Genomic DNA, 15874 nt, shown 5'->3' with positions numbered 1-15874 from the left:
AAGAACTTTGCATTCCTTGGCACAGTCATCAACCAAGGAAGGCAACGAAATGTACATGGGAACCTGAATGAGTATAAAGTGAAATTGAAATTGGCAGGGATGGCTTGAGGAGTGAAACCCAGAGAATGTAGAGAACAGAGGCATGGCATGCCATGAAAAAAATTGTGGTGCCTTTTAAAGTTAAATTTGTTTTTAACTTTAAAAGGCACCACATAAAAGATTTTGATGCTGCATATAAGATATGAAGAACATCTGGGCACAGCATCTTAGAGAAGAAGGCACTGGTTATCTTTTGGTGGATAACTCTAAACTACTTTTAATTTTGTTTGACCTAATGCTCTTACACTAGCAGAATCAGGAATCACCAAATCTATTGCTGAACTTGCATCTGAATGGATTGGACCACAAAACCTTATCAAGGTAATGGACACAAGATATTGACTGAGCCTCTCATATAGCTAAGCTAAAATATATAACATACAGGGCGGGTGTAATTGTGCGTGTTGGGTCTGTTTAAGGTAAATATGATGGGTCTGTAAGTTTAATATAGAAATTATACTTTTGTGTGTTTGATCTCTGTTTGTATGTCATAGTAGTCTTTGACCAGAATTCTGTTGATTCTATACACATTTTTTCAGGAGTTATGCAGCAGTGGTAGGAGAAAACAGGAAAAAAAGTTAGCTAAAAGATTATTTCTCCAGTGCCTTTCTTTCTTCCTGACCTCAGTGCCTGTGGTCTTTTTTGTTCTGGCACTGCTAACTAACACTGGCACTGCTAATTAACACTGGCATCATGGTGTGCCAACAGGACTTTGGTTTATATGTGCAAGAATTGTCATGTCTTAACCAGTTACAGATAGAATATTTACTGTGGGATCTACTTATAGCAGGTACTGCATGGCTATAATTAAGCACATGCTGATTGGTTTGGTTGGTTTATCTTCCTACTTAGTGTGGCAGGAAGAATTTCAAGGAGCATGATCATCTGTAGTTGGATTCTATCAGTCCCAACCACCTAACAAGTGGGGAGGAATGATGGGAGTAATAGTTCATTAACATCTGGAAGGCCATAAACTGTGTACTTCTGTCATAAGGTAATATAAAGAGGTTGGTTCATAGCAGACTCCAAATGGGCATCATATTCTTTGCTGCTATCTACATCTCTGTATCTACTCCAGAGCAGTGATGTTCAGCATTTGGACATCCACACCTTTCAGTCTCCCGGAATCCCTGACTATTGGCCATGCGGGCTGAAGTTTGCAGGTGATGAAATCCAAAAAGATTTCGAAGACTGGAGATTGAAAATGATTGTTCTAGCGCAACTGTTGTGTAGGGAAGCAACATGAAAAAATTTGTCCTTTCACTTCAAATATGAAAATGTCTAAGACAGGCACTGGGAAGGTGACTACGTGTTAATCTGATTTGAACATAGGCCCAGTACATATTTCCGTGAAGTGCCATGCTGGTGCCGATTCTAGGGTTCTGGAGCATGCAGCAACTGCATGCTCCGTAACCCCAGTCCGTACGGACGCTGTAATCATGGTGGCGTCCTGTCCACACAGGGGCCGCCATGATGATGCCACTGCCACGCAACGTCCGGACATCACTTCCAGGAAGTGGTGTCATGGCGGCGCCCTTTCCTCTTTGTGGCACCACAAAAAAGAAGCTGTTCTAGGCAACTTCTTTTTGGTGGTGTGTTGATGCTGCAGCGTCCAGCTCCTGCAGCACCAACTCGGGGCAGAGTCAAGCGGCACGGAGCTGCCTGTCTGTCGAGCCCCAAAGTCTGTAATTCTATACTTTTATTTTAAGGCTAATAGGTAATTATATAGGTATTCAAGATTAATTGTTTAAAAATCTCTTCTATCTACTTGGCCCCTTCCTGTTCTTTTTCTCTAGTTTTAGAAGATTTTAGCAGGGATTTTTTTATTACACAAAACACTAGGTTCACCTCTGATGCTTTTTTTTACAAAGGAGGAAGTATATTGAAAAGGTTAAACAGTCCAGAAGTGAAGGAAGGATTTCATTTCCCGTTTAACTATTGTACACCTGTGAATAGCAACCATTAGAAATCTGCATATATACTGATTATTTCTTTCAATTTTATGAGTAGAAATCAAAATCAAAATGGCATTCAGAGGTTCCTGTCCAATTTCAGATGATAGTATGATGTGAATTCAAATAGATTAGAAAAGTGGACATAGGCAGACTTAAATTTAGGATGTGAATCCTCAACATTTAGGTAAAGTTCCCTTTTGTTTGGTGGGGGGGGGGGGTGAAGACTTTTAAATAATTATTTTCAGTAATACAGAAGACTGGTTCACACACTCATGTACGTGACCTGCATACGGAACAACTGGGGCAGATTGTGTATATCTGTATCTGTATATATTTTGCTTCATGACAAAGCAGGAACAACTGGCTTGAAACAAGGACATCAGCAATAAATAGTGCTGAAATAATATTTCACAGATCCGAGGAGAGGAGGATTGTGGTGTTGGCATCAGTGGAATGAGGTGAACAACTGGGGACAACATAGCTGTGGCTTAGAGAGCTTAAGAACATCACTTTTCGTGATGGGCTGTGGGAGAGGTTAATTCGCTTCAAACCTCTGGTTGCCAGACCGCTATTTTTTTATAACTTTGTAGAAAAATTGCATAATGGTCAAACCAGCATCTTTAAAACTTAGTTGATTCGTGAGTTAGTTTATCCTTTCAATACATTCTGATAACATGTAGAAAACCCTACTATGAGAAGGTTACAATAAATTGCAGTTTGTTTGAAGGCATAGAACAACAAACAATAAATCTTTTTACACAACAGTAATTTATTTTATATCAGTGCTTGTGTAAAACCTACATTGAAGATGAGAGAATTATGGAATAAATTCTATGTTTTAGAGAAATCAGAAGCTCTGAAAATCATGGCTCAGTTACTTATGAGATTGTACTGTAAATGCTAGAGCAAGACATGCTATTAGATTAGTGACAAATTTTCTGTCAACATCCAGTATAACTCTTCCATATTCAAGGCTACTTGAATACTGCAAAAGATGTCATGTATTAACTTTCTTAAAATTATATATATAGTGAGCCATTCTGGTTTCCCTTTTTTATTAATAGGGAATCCTTCTCAGGGGCCATCCACAAGAGTCAAAAAGCCCTTGTGTCATCTTGTTTGGACAACGTAAACCAAAATGTCAGGGTCATGATTGGGCTGGATCCTGGCAGACTGGACAAGGATCCAGCTCAATCCCAGGATAAACAGTCCTTGGCACACATCAATTTGATCCCCAGTTTGCTGCAAAGTTTCCAGGAAACTCCATGGTAAACCCCAGCACTTTAAATGGCCCACACACAGTCCTTTTTCTGTTGCATCACTCCTACTGAGAAGCCCCCTGTTACCACATCTGATGCAGAAACAGGGTGCTTGGCCACTCAAGTGCAGCCAGGTGCCCTGTTTCTGTAGCAGATGTGGCAATGGGAGTTTCTAAGTAGGAGTGATGGCACAGAAAGGTACAGAGCTTGTGCTGGTAGCAGATCCTTGGGCTGGTGCAGGGGCAGGTGTGTAAATGCGCTCCCATCCCCATGCTGGCCTGAGGACCAACCTGAATGATCACATGGGTCAGAACAGCATGGGCTCAAAGCCTCCCTGCTCAGAGTCCCCCCCCCCTCTCTTTTTAAAATATATATGGCTGCTTAGTCACAAAAGCATGGATTTATAGAGCAGCCTTCAGTCTTATAGAGCAGCCTTCAGCCAGATAGGCGTTTCCAAGCAGTAGGTTCCTAGTATTAGCAACCAAAAGATATTATGCTATTATTCTGTCTCTTTCTGCTTAACAGATTTTGTAATGAACACAAAAAAGATGGAAGAAGGAATGGAAAATCACTGGACAGCTACAGTGTAAAACAATGTCATCTGGACTTCCCATATAATTTTTGAATAATGCAGAGCACTTAGACAATGAAAGGCTCCTCTGGAAGCAACTACTCTCTGGGAATGCCGCTTCTCCCTGGCACGTAAAAAGGGTGTCCTTGGGGCTTCAGGCACCCAGACACCCCGACAGCCAGAGCCATGGGAGAAAGGGGCCGCCCAGCATTGTTCCCGCAGCCATTTGGTTGCTGCAGCCATTTGGTTGCTGCAGGAACAATACACGCGTTGAAAAGGAGCTCCTTCCCATGCCACAACCAGGCCGCCATAAGCGGCCTGAGGTGGCACAGAGACGTTATGCCCGTGCCATGCTGTTTGGACACACGAACTAGGGTTAGGGAGCGTGCAGTTGCTGCACGATCCCTAACCCTAGAATTGGGGCCAGTATGCCGCTTATTCATAGTCTGTATCATGCCACTAATAATAATGATGTTTTCGGACATTCAGAGATATTTCACGTGCACTGTCTAGCTGCAATCCTTACAAAAACTCTGTAAGGAAAAATGGTGTTATTTTCCATTCACATGTCTGATAAAGATAGAGTTTAGGACAGGGGTGGGGATGCCTTGCCTAAACCCACCTAGTAAATTTATAGCCAAATTGAGATTCAAACTGGGGGGAGGGTGTGATTCTTAGAAACTCCAGTTGTTAGTTTATCTGTCAGTAAGTCATGGTTAAACACTTAAAATTAACAAGTAGATATCAGATGAATATACACATTTATTCAGCAAACCTGGAACAGAGTCTACTTTAGCTCTGCTACTGTAATTTGGGTAGATTGCAGCACATTATAATCTCTCTGATTGTTCACCAGATTTTGTTGCTTAAGTTAGGGCAATAGTGAATTGGACATGAGAAAAGACACGTGACATGTCCTTCCCTTAGTTTAAAGGTCATGGAAATGAACACTTTGCTTAGCTAGCTACAGTGAGAATCATGATCATACTTCCAACTCACTTGTAAAATTAAATTTAAAATGACAGAAGAATGGCTTTAGTCAGCTCTTTGATGAACCAGTGTTTCTGCAGGATTCCAATGTCTGTGTACAGTGATAAGGTAAGTTTCTTTGAACTGATAGTTAGTTTGTGTGTTTCTTGCCCATGTATATAATTTTCAGGGTCAGTACTGAACTTGGTTAGTGGGACATATCACTCTCTGTCTTTACCTTCAGCAGAGTTTCTCTGATTTCTACCAGACAGCAGCATAGATGCAAATAGGAAGCAGATATTAACTATTTCTGTGCTACAGATCAGAAATGCAGGACATTGAGATTCTTTCATGAATAGAATAGACACAGTACAAAAATAATTGTAAACTTGGGTGTGAGTACTCCATGTATACTGAAGAGTTACATAAGTAAGCAGAGAATAATGCAGGAGAAATCAGTGCACTGGACAGCAGGGCTTACTTTTGAGTAAATATAGTTGCAGTCCTGCAAATATTTACCACGGGGTTAGTCCTTTTGGACAGTGTAACTAAATATAAACATCTCTATGTAGTTACATCATGAGAGAATGCCCTATTGTACAAAATTTGTCTCACTTGAGGGTCAGTAAGTTTATATTACAAATCTGTTAGTGCATAAGCAGTAGGATGTACTCCATTGTAAGTGTGCTTAGTGTTGCAGCTTTGGCGGAAGTTGTCTTTCATTTAAATTTTGTTTCTGTTTTCCTTTCCTTGCTACATTAAATATTTAGGTTGCAAAATATTCTTCTGTCCCTTTTTTCTAATAAAGAAATATATAACATTAGGAACAGGGGTGCAAGCCATAACTCATTTTGGTTTTGCACGTAACAAAGAAAATTTTCAAAAGTTTTCTGTCCACTGGACTGGTTTACAAGAATTTTTGCATATTTTCCATTGCTTTTATATATTGAAATGTGTGTGTGAAAATTTCATTAAGGTATGTCCAAACCAAAGAAACCCAATAAATAAATGAACAAATAATTTAGAATTTTCATGGACATCTAAGGAGTTTCTCACTCTAAATTAATCTTTCATGGCTTCTCATTGTGGGCTTGTTTATACATGAATATTCCTACTCCTTTATCTCATTGCTTCATTATACTGTGCTAATGATGTGTGTGAACCATCTTCCATTGGCTAATACAGTCTCTTAGGTGGTATTAAAAGTCATTTTTTTTTCATTTGGAGGTGGTTCATTCCCATATGGCAGATATCACTTGATGTTTCAGGCATTAGAACAACATATGTCCTTTATAGTTTTCTCTTTATTCATATCAGGGTTGCAGGTTGAAATGAAGGACATGTGTCCTGTCCCTTTAGTGCTTATGTTTTAGAGGGAATTTCAGTCTGTGTTGGCTGTTGAAATTCTCTCTTCTACACAACAATTTAAGGGACAAGACCCATAACCTTTATTTCACCTGGCAACCCTATTCATATGAACCACCCATACAAACCACCTAGAGCTCTAAGATCCTCAGGAGAAGCCTTTCTCTCAGTCCCATCACCATCCCAGGCTTGCCTGGTGAAGACACGAAAGAGAGCCTTCCCAGTGGCTGCTCCCACCCTGCGGAACTCTCTTCCATGGGAGCCCCTCACGGCAGGCAAAGACGTTTTTATTTATACATGCCTTTTAAGATCTTGCAAGCTTTATTGGGGGATGAGGGGGTTGGTTTTAGATTGTTTTTTTAACTTGGTATGTTTTAAATTTTATATTTGTAATTTTTAAATGTTTTTCAGTTTTAATTATACAATTTTAATTGTTATTTTAATGTGTTGTTAGCTGCCTTGGGTCCCACTTTGGGAGAAAGGCAGGATAAATAAATACTGTATGCATATTTTGTTGAAATGCAGTCACCTGATGATTGTATGGTGGCAAATATGGAGATCAGCTGTAGCCATATCCTTGACATGTAAAATGTTGAAGGTTTAGTTACTAACATCTTCTGGTATGGCTTTTCAGAAAGCCTGGAAAATGGCAGCCAGCCAGCATAGACAGTGGACCGACCAAGCTGAGGCAACTACCTCCAATTATAAATCATTATAATTTTGTTTTTGTAATTATTTACTTACATCCCTAGGATGACATAAAGTGCAGTGCTTGGAAATAATGAGTTACCTGTAACAGGTTACTTTGATCACTAGTTATCTTTTGCAGGATCAAGATGGAATGGCATTACTTTTTGCCTTTAATGATGAGGTTTACAATTCAGTGTAACATAATAGAAGGGTTTGCCTCTTACTCATGACTGAATATGTTCTGATTTAATCTGAGCAAAGGGAGAAGAAAGGCTCATATGGGTAGCTGTCTTGTCCTGGCATGTAGTGTGTGATGTGGGTCTGCTAATAAGGAGCAAAGAAGCCAGGAAGGAAGGAGTAATTTGTGGGGGAGGGGGGAGGGAAGAGGAGTCATATTGAAAAGAGCTACATTAGAGACTTAGATTAGTTGGAATTTTACAATAAATAAATAAAAATACAGCCTCTCTTTCTTGCCTTCCTCCCTTTTGTCCATTTCCAGAGAGAGAGAGGTTAGTGGGAATGCATGGGGATTTTCTGGAGATGGGTTAGGGTAGGGCTATCTTACAAGTTAGTATTAGAAACAACAGTAAAGCTGTGCGCTTAAACAGATTGGTTGGTGTGAGCTATCAGAGTGAATTTAGAGGAGAAGAAGTGTCACACTGCATGTCTATAGCCTTCTCAGACATTAGCAATTATTTGGGGGAGAAAAAGAAGAGGAAAGAAAATGGATTGTGGGAGGGACTGTTTCTGTGTGTCAACCAAAGTATCTGTGTGAAATGTACATGGCAGCCACATGATCTGCTATATTGTACCTGTGCAAGTGGGTAGTGGTGATGGTTGTGAGTCCAGCAGGATGTTCCACTCAGAATTGGGAGATAAGGAGACTCAGAACATTTTCTTTCTCTGCCCCCAGTAACACAGTAGTAACAATATTGGTAACATGTTAGTAACAAGTAATCTAGCAAGTTATTTTCTGAATTGCAGTAAGAAATTGGGTGATCAGTGTAATGATTAGCATAACTATTTCCTTCTAAAAAGTAACCTTCCAAGCTCTGATTGAAACCAGATATCTGGGGACTGTGGTCACAATCTTATGTGGGTTAAATAGAAATGATATGTTCATTAGAATAGTCCTGTTTGTTTACAGAAATATTTTTGTGTGAGGGGTTGGGCAATCAAAGTTTTACTATTACCATATATACTTGACTATAAGTCAACCTCATGTATAAGTTGAGGGCAGGTTCGGGGCCAAAATTATGAATTTTGTTATGACCCGTGGATAAGTCAAGGGTAAAACCTAGAGGCATGTAATAAAGTAATAATAATAATAATAATAATAATAATAATAATGTTTATTTATATACCGTTTTTCCAAATTAGATCAAAGCGGTGTATGTGACAGTAACCACATATATAAAGTGATGCAATACCCCATAGTTTTCTTGCTCTTTGGTATAATGCCAGTTTAACACATGGGCATGCTGTCTGTATTGGAATGTTTATCTTGATGAAGGTGATGGAACAAAGGTCAATTGTTGTGGGTGGAACAAAAATGGTATTTATCATCCCCCTGTAAAACGTATTAAGAAATTGACTTTGTGGAACATGCTTTAAGATATCCTTCAGCATATTTTAACTCCTATAAAAATCAGAGCATTGCAAGTGCTATAACAACCAAGTATTAAGTTACAAATTATCTGTAATTTGAACAGTCATTTATATATGAGAAATAAAAATAGTGATACACAGGGAGCAGTTTATTTGAGGGTCTTGTTCCTGTATTATAGTCTTGTGTAATTATATAGTGCTATTGGGTCATTACTAAGATATTTCTCCTTTAACCTCTCTGTAGTAATGCTTGCATATTTTGCTCATAAGAGATTAAAAGAAAGTCTCCTTAACATGGTGAACTGCATGTCAAAGCATCTTGTGTGAACAATCCTCTCTATTATATAGTGTGTCACACTGCCTGCCTCTCCAGTAAAAATCAGATTTCTGAAACACAGCTAGGGTATGACTATTTTGAAGACTGTTTTATGTGTTGGCCTCCTGGTGTGTATTTGCTACTGCTGCCATTGCTATTTTTGTTGTCGTTACCAAACAAGACAGCAAATAAATTGTCTGAACTGAATGATTCCTCCCCCTTTAAAAAAAATTTCACTTACTTTATTAACATCAATTAGTAATGAAAAGCACCTCCAATTTTAGTGTTCAGGCTTTCCTTACATAACTCACCATGAACAGTGCTCTCAGCTGTGGTTTTCATTTGCTCCTAAACACACTCACATTTATTTATCTCACTGTGGTTGGTTATATATGGACAACAATTTAATTTATGGGTGTTTGATAGATATTTGACTCCATCCTTCCATGCAGGAAAATGAAATCTTTACACCATATGAAGGATGTAGTTAAACTTTGTAAAGTGCTTTTTGGCTTATTTGACTTGTTCACATTTAAAAAAAGGTTGTTACTGATGATCACTGGAAGAAGCCCCCAGTACAAGATGAAGAAAGAACAGACGCTCAGAAGATCACAACTAGAAGATGGGGCTCAGGAAAGAGATCGCGGCCCCGGCCCCTGTCAGATTATGGCCAGTTGTCAATTAGGAGTTTCTCAATACCAGAAGATTCTGTTGCTGTGGAGTCTTATCAAGTGGACTGCATGGATGATGGCAATGAGTCCAGCTCACGTCCTGATGAACCAGCGGCCTATACAGTAGCCAACCAAAGAGGACAAAAAAGAAGACCCATCTCTGTTATTGGTGGGGTCAGTTTCTATGGAAACAACCAAACAGAAGAAATAACAGATCTCCTTACACAAGTAAGACATAAAATGCACTTTCTGTGAAACTCAAATCAAAAGACCTCCCTCCTTCCTTGCCTGTAATCTTCAATTTAGAAAATAGTGGTCACTCCTTTTCCTTCTTTCTGCTTCTCCCGAATCATCATCAAATACTGTTCTCCAAAACGCATGAAATCAGATTAACTAATATTAGCCTATGGATGATTCCTCCTTTGCACTGTACACTAACTTTTTTCCTTCCCTGAATGTTGATATTTTAAGATTTAAAATATTTTTACCTTTATCTGTATGCTTTTGGGTTGCTAATCTAATAAAAGATACAGACAATTGTTGCATATAGATAGCAATTTTAACAACAAAAAAAGAATGTTTCTTAGACTTTTGAAAGTGTTTCATAGCACTGAAATATTTAACAGGCACTTATTTTAGCATTTGCACAAAAACGTTAGTATAATGAACAGTAGAACTGAAGAGATTTAAATTATTGGTGATTGAACATGGTCAGATTTGGTAAACATCAAAATTGGTTTTGAAGTCCATGCTGAATTATCATAAGTTTGCTTTGAACATGATTACTACTGTATGAATTATTATCTTTATATGCCTCATTATTTTCTATTCTCTATGAAATTATGCTGCTCAGATTTCTGGCAGGCATCTTTTAATGTGTGAATGGCCCCATACAGACAAGCCAAAATAAAGCTGCTTCGGGTCACTTTGGAGGTATGGTGTTTAAATGATGCATGTGTCCCAAGAGTCCGAAAGCCACGTCAAAGCAAAAGTCCTGATGAAAGTGTAGCAGAGATTTTGCTTTGGTAGGACTGCTGCATGAACTCTTGAAATTTACACTTTGACATCAACTCTTATTTTGTTAAGCTTTTAATTATAGTTATCACCAGATTATACTTAAAAGCGAGCTTAAAATGAAGGAATCTTTAGATTTGTTCCATCAGTGTTATTCCATACTTCTGATCCCCACTCCACATGCTCTATACTCTTAAGTTAGCATCCACCAAGTCTGCTGCTTATATTGACATTTAAATTCTCGCCTTACCGAATGTAAGTATTCTATGCTTTGCTTGAAATCTAGACATATTAAAAGATGCTGGACTATTTTGAAGGTAAGTACATTCTTGCTGCTACTACTTGCTGCAAAAAAAGGGTAGGAGTAAATTCCCAAGGTTCGGATTTTGTTCAGCCTAATTTGTTAATTACTTTGAAAGGAAGTGAGTTGAAAATCTTATGATCTAAATGAATGCACAGTTGATAATACAGAACTGCTTTTGCAGGCGCTTCAAGAATAAGCATAAAATTAAATAATTTAGGAAGAATAATTTCATGAAGACTACACAAAATACAAGGATGCCTGTAAAACATTTTGAAAAACAGCTTGAAAAGACTGTTGCTGGGGTTTCTTTTTTCTTTCCTAAAGGGCTGTGCAGACTGCCCCTGAAGAAGCGGCCTGCAGCTGCCTCCATCTTTGCCAGATTGGGGCCACGGCAGCCACACACCGCAGCCCCGATCTGGCCTTTCTGTGGCGCAAAAAGGAGCTGCAAAAAGCTGCTTCTTTTTGTGCCATGGAAAGGGCACCATAGCTGCTGGTGCTGCAACTTGTGTTCCTTTGGCGCTGTGTCATCTAGATGCAGCACCAGAGGAGCGCTGTAAAGCTGTGTGCTGTATGGTGCAGTGCGCGGTGCCACATTGGCCTGAGGGCGGAGTCAGGGTGTGCGTCTGCACAGTCTCTAGGTGTAAGCACCCAGTCAAATGCTAAAAAGTAAAACAAACTCTTTATTAACACTTTGTTTATTTGCTCAACAACTTCATGTAGAGGAAACTCTGTAATGTGAAAGAATTGTATTGTACTAAAGAGTCAGACACACATTTTTAAAGAGGAAGCATTCAGTTTTAATAAATGCTAAAGTCTTCTGTGGAAAATAAAAAATGCTTATAATGCTGTGACAACTTGAAAGCCAAAGTGGCAAAGCTTTAGAGTTCTGGGTGAAAGTTATGAACAGAACTAGTTAGAAGGAACAATATATAAGGCACAGTATGTCATTTTATTACAGTATGAAATGTAAAGATATGATTCAAATTGCTTGTGCTTATAGGAAAATGGTTAATTTACAGGGGAGGGCTTTATAAAAGTCTTAAGGCCAAACTCCTCGACTCCTGACATTTTAGACAAATCACACCCCTGTATGGCTTTCTTTGGGTTTCCACATTGAGTTTTGGCACTCAATTAGCAGAGAAAAGGTCTTTTCAGTAGTATGTCATCTCTGTTTATGAACATTGTTCCAAAAGGGTTTATCTCTAACCATCTAATTCCTCGTTAATTTGATTTATTTTAGGTTATGTTGTAATTTTCATGGAATTTGCTGGTTTGAGGGGGTTGTATTGCTTTGTTATTGTTATTTTTATTGTTTTATTGAAAACTACCCTGATTGAAGTGGAAGATGTGTTTATAATAAATATAGATAAGGGGGCCAGGCCTTAGGAATGGAAAATAACTTTGTTGGATTTGATGGTCTTCACAAAAACAGCATTTTTGCACCTCAAATCCATTAAGAGAAGGAACACACTTTTCTCAAAATATGCATTTGGAAGGCTTATGGAGTGTTTCAGAGAAATACAGTATGCACAAACAAGGAAGACCTTTTAAAATACAAATGGCTTCAGTTTACAGTTTGGAAAAATATGGACAAACATGCTTTATTTAGTAGGGAAAATGTATAAATTAGATAAAATGTATGAATAAATGCACACAGGATTTCCATGCCCAAAACACTACAAATCTTATACAGTAAACTGATGTGGAAGAAGGATGGAAAGAAAATGTGGACAGAATTCGGGGGGGGGGGGGGGGGATCACATCCATAGCTCCGTCCCTCACATAACCACTGAACTAAATAATAGTAATCCTACCAATTAAAAAAATGAAGTTCAGGTATCTGGTCCAATATGCTACACCTTTTGACTTGGACTCTGTTATTCCAAGTGTCTAGAAAGTAGAGACATTTTTGAGAAAACAATATAGACTTTCCAGAGTGACCTTAACATGTTACCCCCCCCCCCCCCATTCATGGTATGCTACAAAAACCAACCTGACAGTATACTGTGAAGTCGAAGGCATCTTCTCTGAAGATGCCAGCCACAGATTCTGGCGAAACGTCAGGAAGAAACTCTTCTACAACATGGTCAGATAGTCAGAAAAACCCACAAAAAACTATTGACAGTATACTCCTCGGAAACATGAAGATGCAACCAATTATGCCTGAGTAGCATACAGTTTTAAATATGCCATCTTAGTTTATTCTATTCCATCATCAGTCAGCATTTAATTGTCATTATTTTGGACATATGAGGCAAAATAATATGATTTATTTATATGCCGCCCAATCACTAGGAATCCGGACGGCTTACAACAGAGGAATAATACAAAATAAGCAATAACAATAAGCATGAAATAAAAGAGATATAACATAGCAGCATATTAAGATCACAATCAACAATAGCAGTAGATTACAAAAATAAAATATAACAAATCAGTAGCAGCATATTAAATAACAAAATACATAGCAGTTAATAAAGCAAAACAAGTACGTAAAAGGGAAAACTAACAATAAACATTCTGTGCAATAAATAATTAAAACAAACTAAGGAAGGGCGAGTTCCTTCAGCGTCCTCCAGCTGGCCCTCGTTGGAGTTTGGACAGGAGATGGAAGGAGAGCGCTGGATCCCCCCTTCCCTCTCTGGGCTGGAGGAGAGGTCTTCCTGAGGCAACCCCGAGACTTATACGTCCCAGCCTCGGTTGCCATGGCGTCCTCCAGCTGGCCCTCATTGGAGTTTGGGCAGGAGATGGAAGGAGTAATTTCTTTTCTTTTGACAATTTTGTAAACCATCTTGTACAGAAAAATGACCTGTTAGAAAAGACAATAATGCTTGGTAAAGTAGGAAGCAGTAGGAAAAGAGGAAGGCCACATTACAGGTAGGTAGATTCAATCAAGGAAACAACAGCCCTGAATTTGCAGGACCTGACTAGGGCTGTTGATGACAGGATTTTGAAAGTGTCTTGTTCATAGGGTCACCAGAAGTCAAAGCTGATTTGATAGCAGTTAACAACAAAGTTGTTATTCAGCTATTTGGGGGATTCTCGTCTCCTTTCAGCATTTTTTCCCTACAAGTTTTTTTCTTTGCTTTTGCAATCCTTGGGAATTCCTCAAATATGCTGATACCTTCCTCCAACTTTGTCAGAGAAACAGCACTCAGTTCTGAGGGTTAGAAATAAAAGGATCAAGTGCAACCTGCAACAATATGCTGCATTGTGTCACAAGCTAACAATGCATTTCTCCAGACTTTTTTGTTCAGTTATCTCCCTTGTCCACTTATTACCTGCCCCCCTCCCAACAGATACTAAGCAAGCATTGTATGGGCACTGAAAATACTTGGATTTTGGGGGACCTTTATGGGATTCAGCTTAGTTTCCCTCTATCATCTTTTTTGTTCTTACTTCTGCAAATCTTGGGTTTTCCTATTACTGTGTGCACTTTTCTTCCTGTTCATGGAGGGTGCTGGTTAATGCATAAGGACTTGCTTTCAGAGAATAAGTAGCACATAGGATGATGGATTTTATATAGAACTGTCATATTTTATTGTACTACAGTGCAGCAAATATTTTGTTGCCTTAATAATTTCATTTCTTGCCTGGCTTGGTGTTAGGGTTCCACATAGGATTTTGCAGTAACAAGCTTTCTTTTTTCATTTTGTTTTTAGCCAGTTACACGCCCTCCAGTACCAGCACATCAGGTTCCTCCTTACAAAGCTGTCTCAGCCAGATTCCGTCCCTTCACCTTTTCACAAAGCACACCCATCGGTCTGGACAGAGTTGGATGCAAGCGACAAATGAGAGCATCTCATGGTGAGTTTGACATGGAAGAAATGTAAAATAAGTAAGTAAACATGTAGGTTATTTAGATATTGTCCCAGTCAGCTGTAGTGTTCACACTTTGCTTGTAGCACTGTGTCTCACAGAAAAACTATCTTGTCCTGTCCATCCCCTGTTTTGTAGGTTAATGATATTGGTTGTGTTTAGAAAATACTTCAATTTCACAAAGAGTTCTTACAGTTTGGATCAACCATATTTGTGAGCTATTCTGTTTTTCATCATCTATGTTGTTGCTCTATTTCTATTTTAAGATTCTCCCTCACTTCAAGGATCTGTCAGAGAGTGGCTTAGATGTTTTACAACAGGGATGTAGCTGGGGGGGGGGTTTCTTGGGGTCCAGACCTCCCCTTCCATTAGAAAAAAGAATGGTGTGTGCTGCTGCGCTGCCACACCCAAGCCCCATTATAATGGTGGTACTTAGTCTGGACCCCCCTTCCTAAAATCCTGGCTACGTCCCTGTTTACAAACAAACAAATAGAAAGAATTAAGAGTCAGACAAGAACTTGTGCAATCAATATTGTCTTTGAGATGGACTGAGCTCACCAGAGAATAGGTAAAACTGCCGGTCCTGTTGAATTTACTATTTGTTACACAGATGTCAAGGGCTTTGGAGAACAAGAAGGAAGCTCGGTTTCAAATTATAGTAGGGAATGTTTGGGGCCTCTATGTAAGTTAACTGCATGGAACATGCTTTGGGAAAGTAATGTATGGCATTTAATGTAATGGCATTTAATGTCAAAACATTACATGTTTTATAAAGTCATAGGTTTATGAAGTTCTGGGAACCTATTGAGTGGATGTGTGATATGTGGTCATTGTGGTTGTTTCTGAGTGTTATGAATATGCATATTGCATTGCCAACACACACACATTAATTAATGACCAGTTTCATTAGTATCAACATTCAAGATAGAAAAGATTATTAGGAGCAAAGTGACAGTGACACTTTCAGTAAATGTCCTTCCTTTTATAATTGTGTTACATGTATATGCCTGCTTCTGGCATACAGGATCAGTGCAATTTACTCTGATTTTCCCAACTTATTACTTTCCTGCCATTAAGGCATCCTGATATGTAAAGCAACTCTCATTTTTTGTAGGATTAAGTTGCATAGTCTTTTGCCAGAGATATATTTAGTAGAAGACATTTTTGTTTTCAGTGTAGCTATCATGTGGACCTTATTTATTTATTTATTTATTTATTTAGGTATTTATATCCC

At 38.7% G+C, this 15874-nt stretch overlaps 1 protein-coding gene across 1 annotated transcript in view; it reads left to right on the top strand.

Annotated features, from left to right (window-relative positions):
- Positions 1-15874, top strand: part of SPATA13 (spermatogenesis associated 13) — a 116937-nt gene that overhangs the window by 65623 nt on the left and 35440 nt on the right. Inside the window, exons 3-4 of the mRNA XM_042457058.1 lie at positions 9375-9731; positions 14484-14628. Coding sequence (XP_042312992.1) covers positions 9375-9731; positions 14484-14628 — 502 coding nt within the window. The remainder of the gene's footprint in view (positions 1-9374; positions 9732-14483; positions 14629-15874) is intronic.

The sequence above is a fragment of the Sceloporus undulatus genome, chromosome 3 (genome assembly GCF_019175285.1).
Source record: "Sceloporus undulatus isolate JIND9_A2432 ecotype Alabama chromosome 3, SceUnd_v1.1, whole genome shotgun sequence".
NCBI classification, from domain to species: domain Eukaryota; kingdom Metazoa; phylum Chordata; class Lepidosauria; order Squamata; family Phrynosomatidae; genus Sceloporus; species Sceloporus undulatus.
The sequence above is the reverse complement of the archived record's forward strand: the minus strand, read 5'-3'. Positions and strand labels throughout refer to the sequence as shown.